The sequence below is a fragment of the Podarcis liolepis genome (assembly GCF_965112155.1).
Source record: "Podarcis liolepis genome assembly, chromosome: 13".
Classification (NCBI taxonomy): Eukaryota; Metazoa; Chordata; class Lepidosauria; order Squamata; family Lacertidae; genus Podarcis; species Podarcis liolepis.
This window is the reverse complement of record NC_139573.1, coordinates 26,570,916-26,584,987: the sequence shown is the minus strand read 5'-3', so window position 1 is coordinate 26,584,987 and position 14,072 is coordinate 26,570,916. Positions and strand designations below refer to the sequence as shown.

General features: G+C 39.3%; 1 protein-coding gene across 1 annotated transcript; it reads right to left on the bottom strand.

The window, feature by feature from the left end:
* Positions 1–337: 337 nt before the first annotated feature.
* Positions 338–12,667, bottom strand: LOC310691665 (olfactory receptor 1G1-like; the record flags this gene model as incomplete). The annotated part of the gene is made up of 5 exons (XM_083471531.1): positions 338–1,310; positions 6,413–6,482; positions 10,512–10,719; positions 11,915–12,250; positions 12,461–12,667. The coding sequence occupies 5 exons, from the start codon at positions 12,665–12,667 to the stop codon at positions 338–340; spliced, it is 1,794 nt and encodes a 597-aa protein (XP_083327657.1).
* Between the last annotated feature and the right edge of the window lie 1,405 nt (positions 12,668–14,072).

Here is a 14,072-nt window from a genome sequence, read left to right as displayed (position 1 = left end):
AGCCAGCCAGGAATGGCTGTGGGCAGGATTCCTGCATTTTTGTCATAATCACATACATATTAATTGAATGGATCAGACGAGGCTGTATATGCAATTTAGCATTCTAATTCAAACAAGTCACTTTTCTCTGAAAGCAAGGCATGATCATGGTAGCCATCTCATTGAAATAGTAGTGGCAGCTTTTACATTTTTATTTAAATAAAAAAGGCCCTCCAGATGTTGCCAAATTGCTTCTCCCATCAACCCTGACCATTATCCATGGTAGCTGGAACTCATGTAAGTTGAAGTCCAACCAGTTCCCCATTCCTGGAGTATGCAGAAGAAAGCCTGATGATGCTTATGATCTATCGACAAAATATCTCACAGCTTTCCTTAACGCTTGTTTAATGTCTTTATTTCTCAGGCTGTAAACAAAAGGATTCACCAAGGGTGTTAAGACAGTGTAGAAGACAGAGCAGACCTTGTTAAGGTCTCTAAGTGTTCTGGTTTTTGGTAACACGTATACAATGACTATAGTGCCATAAAAGAGTGTAACCACAATGAGGTGTGATGAGCAGGTGGAAAATGCTTTCTTCCTTCCTAAAGTGGATGGGATCCTCAGAATGGTTTTTATGATGCAGCTGTAGGAAATAAGTGTTAAAAGAAATGGCACCAATCCAAACAGAGCTGACAGAACAAAAATCAGCAGCTGTATTTTCAGGGTATCATTACAAGACAGTTGAAGTAATGGTGCAAAATCACAGAAGAAGTGGTCGATTTCATTAGGTCCACAGAATATTAAGTGCATCATTGAAGAGGTCGTTAAAGTATTAACGATGAATCCAATGACCCAAGAACCACTTGAAAGTTGCAGGGAGAACCTGGCATTCATAATGGTCATATAATGCAATGGTTTGCAGATTGCTAGATACCGATCGTAAGACATAGCAGCAAGCAGATAGCATTCTGCAGTAGCCAAGGCCCCAAAGAAATATAGTTGCATGAAACAAGAATTCACAGACATAGACTGATTCCCAGTTATGAAACTGTTCAGCATTCTGGGCAAAATAGTTGAGATGTAGCACGACTCTAAAGAAGACAAATTTGCTAGGAAGAAGTACATGGGAGTGTGTAGGTGTTGATCAGCTGCAACTAAGATAACAATCAAAAGGTTTCCTAACATGGTCACAAGGTAAATCACTAGAAATACCAGGAAAAGGAGCTGAAATGAATGTATATTTCCAAATCCAAGGAGGATGAATTCTTTGACCATTGTTTGATTGTTCCATTGTTTATTATCCATGAAATGCTCCTCAGGGTATTTCAAGGAACTGCAAAAGGCAATAGGTAAAAATAGAGGTGTCATCATTCAAATCTGATATATACCATTTAATATACAAGTATGACTACACTCTGAGTTTTTATGTGCATGTGCACAAGTGTGTGAATGTGGAGATCATTCTTTTAATAAGCAAGTTCCTTGGTTCAGCAGATGAAAGGAACAGATTATTTATTGTTTTCTGATGAAGTTTGGGTTTTTTCTATAAAACCTAAATCTCTTTGGTTTTCTGCTATTCTTTGGATACCATGGACAGACTAAATGTAGCCATATATAGTGGTACCTCGGGTTCCAGATGCTTCAGGTCATGTATTTTCAGGTTGTGCACCGCGCTGAACCCAGAACGGGTACCAGAATGGGTTACTTCTGGGTTTCGGTGCTCATGCATGCGCAGAAGTACTAAATCGTGCTTTGCACATGTGCAGAAGTGCTGAATCACGACCCACGAGTGCGTAGATGCGGCGCTGCGGGTTGTGAATGTGCCTCCCGCATGGATTACGTTCACAACCCGAGGTTCCACTGCACATGTCTCCTGAGAAGTCCTAAAGAGTCCAGATAAATATGTATAGTGAAGTATAATACCACACAGCTTCTAGAAGAGGAAACATACTTTTCTCTAATTATTTTATAGGTGAGACACAGGTGACATCAGTGTAGATTTTTAACAAATATTACCGGTCCTTTGAAACTTACTTGTTTGCAAAAAAATAAAAAAGAAGTTGTACAGATTACCTTTTATAAAATAAGCAAATATTTACTCAGAGAAGACCAACTGAAATGAATGGACTTATTCATGTTCATTCATTTCAGCAGGTCTATTCTGAGTAAAACTCAGTTTAATGAAACCCGTTGTTCATGACTTCCGTTTGTTGTTCCTTATTTGTGTCTGTCAGAAGCAATTTAAACAATCTAGTTGCCTATGGAAATTGACAGTACTACACTCAGATAGCACTAACACATGTGCAATAAGAGTAAGTAAAGCTTATTGGATCTTAAGTGCCACTTAAGTGCCATTTTAAGTGCTACATGTAACCACATTTCTCTTCTATTTATGTTTTTCTCATATTACATGAGTATGGTCTTTCAGATCAATCTCATGTCAAATGCAAAAACGAATGAGCATTTCGTAGCATTATTTAAAGATCTTCTATTTCAATTTGGTAAGCATTTGCCCAATCATCTAAAATTGGCAAATTCATTCAAGTTTAGCAACATATTTAAAAGGCAATGGTGATTTCATTATTATAATGAGATGGCATGTTTTGCTTTTAGGCCAAATTATCATGAATATCTTATCTGAAGATGCTGTATCATATCTCTCCTTCATGCTACATTAAGGCTTTTACTTTACATCCTCACAACCTACACTACAGTCTAACGAGCAGAAGAAGAAGAAGAAGAGTTTGGATTTGATATCCCGCCTTTCACTCCCCTTCAGGAGTCTCAAAGCGGCTAACATTCTCCTTTCCCTTCCTCCCCCACAACAAACACTCTGTGAGGTGAGTGGGGCTGAGAGACTTCACAGAAGTGTGACTGGCCCAAAGTCACCCAGCAGCTGCATGTGGAGGAGCGGAGACACGAACCCGGTTTCCCAGATTACGTGACTACCGCTCTTAACCACTACACCACACTGGCTCTCACACTGGGTTGTAGAGCAGAGTCTACAACCTCTTAGAGTGAAACAAGCTGTCTCCATTTTTATTTGTTACCCTGTCTTGAGATTCAAGTAGAATCCAGTTGTTGGGCACCATCAAGCAGCCAGCTTTGCTCCTTGTAGTTCCTGCATGGGCAGCTAATCAAATGTGAACAAAGAACTTCTAATAAAATCACCTTATTTTTTCCCCTTCTGAATTTAGTCACAATGATCCAGATCACATTTGCAACAACAGTACCCCAACAACCATGGTTACACTTCTTTCTTTCTAGAAACAAAAAATGAATGATTTTACAGGACGAAAAATGAGCTGCACTCAGCAGGCAACATTATATCCTTATGAAACTGTCATGCATGGAGTTTTGTGGACTACTCTACTGTGATGACAACCACAAATCTGTTTACATTCAACACGCTAGGGAATTAATTAAGGTAAGAGTATGAAGAGAGGGAATTATTAGGGTCTAGTTGCAGATATCCAGAAATCCCAAAGTGGAAGACCCAGAATTCCCAAAGCTAGCATCAGTATTTTTGTTTAAATAATATATGCATAGTAAATAAATTTACATCAGGCATAAGAGAGTCTCCATTGATTATTTTAATAAGCAAGCAGGCTCTTATGGGATACATATGAGAACCAGTGTGGTGTAGTGGTTAAAGTATTGGACTAGGTCCTGGAAGACAGGGTTCAAATCCCAGCTCAGCAATGAAGTGGGTGACCTTGAGCCAAACGCTTTCTCTTGACCTAATCTAGCTCAGGGTTGGTTTGAGCGTAAAATGGGAAGAGAGAGTTCTGTGTTTGCGACCTTGAACTTCTTGGAGGAAATGTGAAATTTAAATGTAATAATAAAGAAAATAAAAATATAAGTGAAGGTGGTCTTTCACATATGCCTATCCTAAATATATGTCATAGCCAGTTCTTTTGTCCCGGAAGCCATTAAGAAGCAAGTTGAATTCTGTCTTCTTCTTTTTCTCATAATATTTTATTAAAGCTTTTTCATAATACAGTAAGATAAAAGAAACTAATCTAAACAAAACAGAGAAAGGAAGAGAGAGAGAAAACACAGAGACCTCTCTCAAAGGCAGCACTGAACCCTTGTCATGCACAGAAAGTGGTGGACCCTCCCAGCTCTCATCTGGGAACTCTTCATCTCCTCCCAGTCTCTCATTCTGGGATATCTTCTCTTCCCCACTTCTCACTCAGGGTCCTTCCACCAACCATCCACTGCTTCCATGAGTGTGCCATCATTGGGCACTATGTTTGAGGGTATTGCTATCTGGATTTGGCATTACTAACATGGCCACCTTCCCAAAGAATTCAGTCTGAATTTGAAATTGGTCTGAAAACACTAATGAGGTGGAAATACTGTGGTGCAGAAGCTTTAGCCAGCTGGGGCATGACTGCAACTTCTAGGGTTCATGTAGTGGAGTGTATTTTGAAACATATCTCACTAGGATTAACCATTTCAGTTAATTCTATATGTGCTAAACTAAGACCAATTTGCTACACAAAATGGTACCCAAATTGTAAGATAACTTTTACTACTTTGCTGCCTCTTTTTGCATGTAGTCAAAAGTGTCATTCTTTCAGGGATGTTAGGCAGACTGAGACCTCTGCATCAAGTGGCAGATACTGAGAGACAGGAAGTGGTGTTCAAGGACAGAATTGTGCGTTCTACTGAGCCCAAATTATCCTGCTGCCTTGAGGTGTCTTAGAAGCTGCTAGCTTATAGCCATTATTAAATATTCAACTGTCTATGCAGTTGACTTCTTTACATGGAATGGTGCGTGTGCGTACACACACACACACACACACACACACACACACATCTTGTTCTCTACTGCAGGTATCTAAAAGAGTTCTTAGGTGGGACTGAAAAGACCACATTTCCTACACCATATTGGCATCAGTTTCCATCAGAGGAGAGAACAACAGAGACTTTTAGTTTATCTCTTATGACCTCTTTATTTAGACTCTTTATTTACACTTGTTGAGAAGGTTCTAGAATACAAAGCAAATATTTAGGCACACAAGTTGTAGCATGGCTGGGGAAACCCAGCCAGATAGGTGGGGTATAAATAATAAATTATTATTATTATTATTATTATTATTATTATTATTATTATTATTATTATCATCATCATCATCATCATCATCATCATATTGACCAGGAACTACCTGTATCATCTCTCAGGCACTGTGTGCTTGTGTCAGTTGTTTCTCACTTCATAACAATTTGTATTAAAATTGTTTTTGTTATGCATCCTCTCTATGGCCTTACCTTCATGATAGTTTTCACCAGAAATATTAGTCTGGCTTTTCTTTTTGGCAAGAAATGGTAGGTGAATGGGATACATTTCTGAAAATGACAAAGACACCTTTGTCATTAGATTAAGTGGTTTTGCATATTCTTTTCCTTTGCTCCAAAATATGAAGAAGCATTTGGGTTGCTGGGGGCTGTACTCTACTGCACTACTTGATCTGAATGACTATGGGAATGATGGCACATAACGATGATTTTTTTGGACATGTTTTCCAAGAGTCCTTTTTTCCTTGCTAGGAATTTAAGAGCAAAAGAGTCTTTTATTCTTATAACTCATTTGTTCCAGAATTTGATTTCTTTAGTAACTTCCTTTTGGTGTTCTGGTCAGGCCTCATGACAATAATGTAGACTTTGGGGAAGAAGATGCACCCCAGCAAGCCTGCACTGGAGGCTAAAATGGAGAAGACCTCTACAGCCACCATAAACTTCCCTTTAGTGCTGAAATACGTGGGAATAAATGAGATCCAAATGCTGCAAAAAATCAGCATGCTGAAGGTGATGAACTTGGCTTCGTTGAAAATGTCTGGCAGCTTCCTGGCTAGAAAAGCTACAGAGAAGCTTACAATAGCAAGAAAGGCCATGTAACCAAGGACTGTGTAGAACATATGGGCAGCTCCTTCATTACACTGGATTACTATGTGATTAGCCTCAGATTCAAAGTCAAAATCAGGGAATGGAGGAGAGGATTTAAGCCAGGCAATACAGATGATAACTTGAGCAAGGGTACAGAAAAGAGTGATGGAGTTTGTCAATTTTGTTCCATTCCATTTCCTAATCTTATTTCCAGGCTTAGTGGCCATGAAAGCCAGAACCACAGTGACAGTCTTTGCCAGGACACAAGAAATAGAGGCAGAAAATATAATCCCAAAAGTAGTTTGTCGGAGAAGGCAAGTCACTTTTCCAGGCTGACCAATAAATAGGAAGGAACAAAGAAAGCAGAGCATCAGGGTAACGAGAAGGGTGTAGGTAAGATTCCGATTGTTGGCTTTTACAATGGGAGTATCCTGGTTCTTAATAAAAACCCCTAGCACCAAAATTGTGATAAGAAAAAGGGAACCAGCTGTCCCAGCCAAACCAATCCCCAAAGGCTCATGAAATGACAAAAATGTGACTGACTTTGGAATGCAGTTTGCTTTATCTGGATTTGGGTACTGATCTTCTGGGCATTTCTCACAACGATCTGCATCTGAATGAAAGGAAGAAACATTAAAATTGAGGGGGGAATGTTTTGCAGCCAGGACATCCAACTGAAGTGATGGAAAGACAATCCATTTTAGTCTCAGCAACGGACATGGCATGCAGTGTGAGTTCCTGATAGTTTGATAGTATTCTCTAAAGGTGCATGTGTCTCCTGTAGTTACAAACTGTTTGCCCAGTTTTGGGATTCACACCGAAAACTGAGCTCCATCTCCCTTAGGTTGGAAAGTAAACTCATCTGTTCAGATGAGGGGGATCTGCTTATCTTAGTAGCAGCAGTGGCACTGGTGCCAGCATCCTCTTTTAAAAATGTCATAATGTGTGAGTTTGGCAGCTTGGGGCTTCTTCTGATCTCTCCTGCACCCATATGTCCCCTCTGGGGTTTAGTGGCCAGAGCTCATGTTCCAACCACCCCCATGTTTCTGCAGTAGAAGTATGCTGGGTCATGAACTGGTCTTCGGTTGGCCCTCCCTGCATTAGAGAATGAACCACAAGCCAACTAAACTCTCCAGGACTTAAATTTAAGATAAACCAGTATATTGATTCCATTGAGATTAATACAACAAAATATATGCACTTGTTTGTTTAATCAGGCTGTAGAAAAATCATAGGTGTCCTCTCCGCTAGACACTGAAGGTAGTATTAAATTTTTTCCCATGCAGTTTGTACCACACTCATTTCACTGTCACATCAAGTAAACAGTTTTGCTGGGCTTTTCTATTGCATCAGAAACAGAAACAGTGAGTCAAAATAAATGATTTTATGCCTGACATGAAACTATGTCTCTAACTCACTTTCAAGTATCTTAAAGCCTATACTCACTAACTAGATCACCCTTCCCCAACCTCATGCCCTCCCAGTGTTTTGGATCATCCTGGCTGGGAGTGATGGGTGCTATAGCTTAGAACATTTGGAGGGCAAGAGGTTAGGGAAGGCTGGGTTAGATAAAATTCTGAGACCACTTCTTTCTAATCAAATAGGTTATGATGATGCCTTCTGATAAAATGAATGAATTGTAAAAAACAAACAAAAACACCCTTTACATGTCATAGAGTATTTGCATACGGAGCATTTGCAAAGAACGAAGTCCCTCCTGATTTTTCAGAGCTATATGTGTGGGTCTGAAATTCACAGAACATTGACTATATTCCAGGTTTTTGCAAGACATGATCTCTCCATAGCTCTTACTTGTGTAGTTAGAAAATGTTCCTTCTGGGCATGGAGAACAAGCAAAGCAACAGACAGGATTCCCTTCAATGGCTATCTTATACTGACCTTCAAGGCAGCTCTTGGTGCAGATAGATTGTGGAACCTAAAACAACATGAAAATGAAGTTCACCACAGCCAATCACAAACAAACAACCACACCTTAGGCCAACCCCAACCTCTCTCACAACCAAAGGAACACAAGCGAATAGTAAAGAAAACCCACACAAGCAAGGCTGACACAAAACCTCACACATATGTTAAGTAGAATAGAAACATTGCCACCCGACCCCACCCCCACTCACCATGCCCCCCTCCACCTCTATCCCCCTTTTCTTCCTCAGGTAACACTAATGTCTCAACAAATGAAATTGATCTGTAAAAAATGTAACTTAAAAAAAGAGACATTGCACATACTTTTGTAAACCAAGAAATCTTTAATAAAAATGTGTTTTATTTATATAGGAAAAAAATAGAATAGAGATTCACAAAAATGATGGGGGAAAGCAATGGTTCATGTCAGCATGTGAAAGAGATTACTGAAAGACCATATGCTTTTTGTGAATATAAGCAAACTTTATATATCTGGGAAAACAAAATAAATGGCTCAAATGAAGGCTGCAGATGTATTTTTTATTCTTTTGTACTTTACTGGGAATCTGTATATTTGTGGACATTTCCATGGGTCAAATGCAATGTGCATTTATTGAAGCTGAACACAGGACTCCCATTCTGATTTTGGGGCTGATCCAGGGCTTCCTATCAGCCCTGATTTATCCTGGAACCAAGACCTAGGGAGGCCTAAAATAAGCTTGAAAACCTAATTAAACATGTGGTTGAGAGGGAGAAAAGGAGATGCAGTATCTCCTTCCCCCATCTTGCTGACTCCATGTTCAGTCAGAGTTTAAAACCACTGCATTCCTGTATTTCAGGGGGTTTGACTAGATGGCCCATGGAATCCCTTCCAACTCTATGATTCTATCTCAAGCCCTGCTGATTCACGTCAGTCAAGACAGAAAGTATGGGGCAGGTGTATATTTTTTCCATATTTAAATACATATTTTGAGCAAATATACTTTAAAGAAATGCAAAAGTATGATGGAGCAGAAATAGACAGATTTTCTGATTATCATCTACAATTGCATTCAATTTAAAAGATGTAAAGATGTATGAAATTACTACTTAGTGTGGTAGGGGGAGAAATTGCTAGTGAATAGTAGTATATTATATTAATTATCAGTGATTAAAATAAAAAACAAAAACAAAAACCCCACAACAACAACCCCATAGCAATTCTTACTTTCTTGAAATTCTTTTGCCAAACAATTCTTGTTGAATTTATAAAGAAAAATGGTTCAATTGATGGATGGCGCATGTAGACTCTACCAACTTTCCTGTTAATTAAGGTATCGTTTGGTAGGGTAAACCAATTGAGAATGTCATATCCAGATGTTGATTCTCCCCTCTCATCAAAAAAGACATCATCTGTTGAAGTAATATGATATCTGACTTCGTTCAGAAAAGGATGCAGCTGCATAGCATGATCAATTAAAAGAAGGAAATGCACAATGGTCAATATTTTTTGCTCAAATGCAAGCAACATTCATATCCCAAATAATAAAAACATTAGACCTGTACAGACATTATCTGTATACATGCTTCGAGTAATAAAGTTATGAACTATGCTGCAGAAGCCTGACTCTTGGCACTTTCATTTTTAGACATGGACTCTTCTTGTACTCAGAGCAGGGCTTTCACGGTGATGGATCCACAGCTGTTGAACCAAGTTACCTGGCAAGCCAAAGTAATTGTTTGGTTAATTTCAAATGTGGAAGACAAATATTGGATTACACCCAAACTTGAGTCAATATGAAATCAATGTGATATTTTAATCATGACTAATGTTAAATCCTATTGATTTTGGTGGGAACTAACGACAACTAATTTAGTCTGGATGCAAGCTATTGTTATTTTTAAAGTCATTTTTGAAGACAATGTGGTTCTTCTGGTGTGTGTTTTTGTAACAGGAAGTAACGGTAATAGTTTTATTTTTATGTATGATTTGCTTTTATGTGCATACTGCAAGTCCTCCAAGTTGGGAACAATGTAATTAAAAACATCATCACAAAGCATTCATAACACCATTAAGACTCTAAAAACACAAACTTGGAAAAAGTTTTCAAGCATTTTCAACTACTGGGTCTTAAAGGCCCAAGCGAATGGATAAAACTTTAACTGGCTTCTAAATGCCACCAATGACAGGCTATCCATATTTCCTCAAGGATGGAATTCCAGAGACCGAGGGTCACCACTGGAAAGGCCCTGTCTTTTGTAATCACTCAATGAGCCACCCCCAGTTGTGGGACCATGAGCATGATCTCTCCTGTTAATTGAAACACATGGACAGAGTAGTATTGCAGGCCATGATTTGGGATGTTTTACCTCCCATTAGCCCCCATCTGGGGCTAATCATCAAAACTTTTATCATGGACCCCTTTACCAGAGTACCCTTAACATTTTGTTGCAGTTTTGACTAAGGATCCAACCTGTTATGGCTTGGTCTCTCCCACAAATGCGAGACGACTCTGGCTGTTAATTATTTCAGATTTATTGCTAAAACAACAAATTAGAACAGAGCTCCTCTACTCATCATCCTCCCCAGAAGATGGAGTTGCCCGAACTGAGCTCCTCCCCCTTCCCCAGCACGAAACCCCCCACCTTCTTTTCCAGTATCCTTCACACATCTCAGCCACTTTTGAGATCCTGCGAGATTTGGGAGCGAATGCTTCCTGCATTCCAACATCTAACTCACTATTGGAGCTCTCACACAGCCGCCTATCACTTTGGCCCTGTCTTTTGTCTCCCCTTTGTTCAGAGCTCAGATTACAGCTGCTCTCCCCCTCCTCTCTGTCTTCTGCAGTTAACTGTTCTATGTCTATGCCTGGTTCTTCTTCTACTGTCAGCATCTGAGCTTCACTGACACAACCCAATGCCTTTTCTGCCAAAAGTTGTGACTGTTGCTATGAGGTAGGCAAAAACTCCAGACAGGCTTAATTTGTCTGCAGGCAAATTCCTCCCTGGCCCTTAATACAGCAACTGATTAATTCCACAGCAAGGCTGTGCTGGAGCACTGTCTACTAGCCTTTGGGCAGGGCCAAAAGATACAGAATGTTGACTGTGCTGGCCACTCAAAGCACAGCAAGAATTTATGCAACGGCGATGGATCTGAGTGGAGACTAGTTCCCTCAGGTTCATCTCCCAAACCACACTCACTATTGGCCAATCTGAAGTTTGGAGAGATGTCCCAGAAGTCCCTGCTACTGGTAAAAGCTGTTATTGCTGCTGCTGGTCATGCAGGTGAGAACCCCTGGTTTTCCCATGGCCACGCAGAGCCGCGATTGCCACCACTGGAAAAACAGTTTGAAGAACAATAGTAATCTGGCTAACAAGAACACACTAAAGCAAGTAGTAGAAAGTGCAACTGCAACTGAATTGTTTCATTGGTGGGAACAGGTGGGTTTTTGGAAAACTGAAAATTTGGTTGCCCCTTCTTTAAGCTGGAGACCACCATTGCTGTCATTCATCTTTCAATTTCTCAGGAAATGGAAACCTTGAATAATAATATTCCTTTGTTAACACAGATCCATCCTGAGACATACTTTTCTTTAGTGGAAACAGAAGCTAGCAGCAATTGCTCATAACCTTAAATAAGTAGAAAGTAAATATTCTTACTACCTTCCATGGCTTAATTTTATGCATCTTTGGTCTTGATCTGTTCTCCATCTTTGTTGAGATGTATCTGGATGAATACATTTCATGTAAAGATTTTGCGATGGCATAAACAGCTTTGTATATATTGTAGCTCAAGTCCAATGTTTGCAAATCAAATTTGTACTTAGGCAAATCCTTAATCCTTTCATTTCCAGTACATAGTTGCCAAAACATGCTGCCTGAATCTAGTGATGGAATGAAACAGCTGAATGCAGCCCCCCAAAAATGTGGCAGAAAGACATCATCTGGGTATTTGCTGAGGGTTATGTTCTGAAGAAAATGGCGAAATCCCACAATTTCATGTTTATGGAGAGCAAATGACAAGGTGCCACTGAAGGAAGAAAATCCCATATGCAAATAAGAGACACTAGATAGGAAGTCCCATTGGGATGTGATGATTAAAACCTTCCCTGAAACTGCAGAACTTTCAATAGTTATCTTTACCCAGATGAGGAAATCTGTATCTCCATACACCACAATGATACTGGAGGATGACTTAATTATTTTATTTTTTATATGCATAGTTTTATCAAGCATTTTGGGAAGCATTTCTGTAAATTCAATGCACACACCCTTTTGGACAAATTCCTTCTTCAAGTTCAGGACAAAGGTTTCACCTTGATCATTATAAGATGCTATGAGGCCAACCCACGTCCAATCAAAGTGCAAAACTAATTTGGTTATTCCTAAGGTCTGAAGACCTTCATTTGGGACAGTCCGGTAGAAAAATGGGAAAAGGGTTTTACTTCTCAATACTTCATCAGATGATCCGTAGCTGATCTAAAATGAGGGGGAAAGAAGACAAGTACCCTTTTCACTGAGAGTCACAAACAAAGTATCACACATTTCCATATTAATTTACATCCCAACATCCTTCCTATTGGTGGTGAAAGCGTGCTCACATATAAACTGTCTGATATCGCTAATATGCCAAAAGAAGATCTGGATGTCTGAATGTTCTATCATGAAAGTCTCTTCCAATATACACACCTGTGGTATCTTGTATAAACCTAAGACAGTTGACATCTGAATGGATGACATGGACTTTAGCCCTCCAATAACAGCTATTAAGTTGTTCTGTTTCCTGCAGGTGTAGTTGGGAACTGTTCTGCCTCTTCCTGAAAGGATACTTAATGAACATTCATATGTTTTCCTTGCATTGAAATAGTTTTCATGGGTGTGAAATCCCAGAGTCATGTTGGGTAGCAGATTGGGGTTCTTGTTTATCTCCTCTACTGCATAGACCAAGGCAAGAACATGTTGATAATTGCGAGTCAAGGGACTGCAATGAGAATTAATTCTGTAAATGCACAGAAGATGCAGTATTCCATTACCACCACACATGCACACACACTGCAAAATTTAATTTCAAGAGTAATTGCAAGAAACCACTTATAAAAAATACAGTAATCATAACAAAATAGAACTGGATCATAAGTACACCCCATTGAAATCACAACTGTTGGCAGCTGTTGAGTAAACATTCACAGGCAAACCAAGGTTTACTTCTGCGTAATGTGTGGAATGGAGAGAAATACCAGCTTGGTTTGGCGTGATCATTGAGTAGTTTGGGGAAAATATATGTAATTGCTGAAGAGTTTTTTAAAAAAATCTTCCCAGTTTAGCCCTTATTTAAATATTTTTGTATATGTATTCAAGTATGTGTGAAGAATATGAAGAAACATGTCTGTATACCCACCAAAAACAACAACAACAAAACCCTTACAGGGATTCATCTTTATTGAAATAAATGAACTTTCTTTATTTTATAAGAAGCATTTCACAACATATTTGAAACAACTTTAACACAGTTAAAGGAAGAAGAGTGACTTACTATGGATCTAATGAGTAAGCAAGAGGAGGCTGAATATCAAATCCCTCTAGCTTTTCCCATGTAAGGAACTGAGATACAAGTGCGCCAATAATGAAGTCCCCATCTTTATGGTATCCCTCTGGGTAGCGGTGTTCACGTATACACTTAAAGTGGGGTTCCTTCCCTACCACATTTGGAAACAGCAGTGAAAGGAATACCAGAGAGAGCATCATGAACATTTCAGAACAAGGTCTGCCAGGGCATGTTTCCTTCACATGTATCCCAGGGCTATGATAAGAGAGTAAGGCCTTTAGAAAAAGGACTGACTGAATAAGAGAGAGGAAGAACAAGGATTTTTGATGCATGCCTAGACTGAGGAAGTAAGTAATAGAAGAAAACCTCCAGATGAAGATACATTCCAATCTATCTCTCTTTCTGCCTTCTGAATTGGACACAACTGGGAAAGGTGTTTGAGAAGAATTTGGTGTTTCCTGTGAAATATTCAAGGAATTTTGAAGAGGGTGGAGGGTTAAAATGAGTGGATATTTTTTCAGAGGTGCCTCATACCTCTGTGCTGCCACCTGCTTCACCAAAAATAAAGTTTCAAGACCAACTCAGAGGTCCAGATGGAACATGCAAAGAATTTTGTCAAGAAGTGATTTAAGAAGGCTAGAAAAACATATTCCACACATGAACTAGATAATCTCAATATAAACCATCTTGCTTATAAAACAATAGAATCTCACTTAGGAGTTAGGTATCTGAGGTAGAAATGTCAGGTTAGGCCAA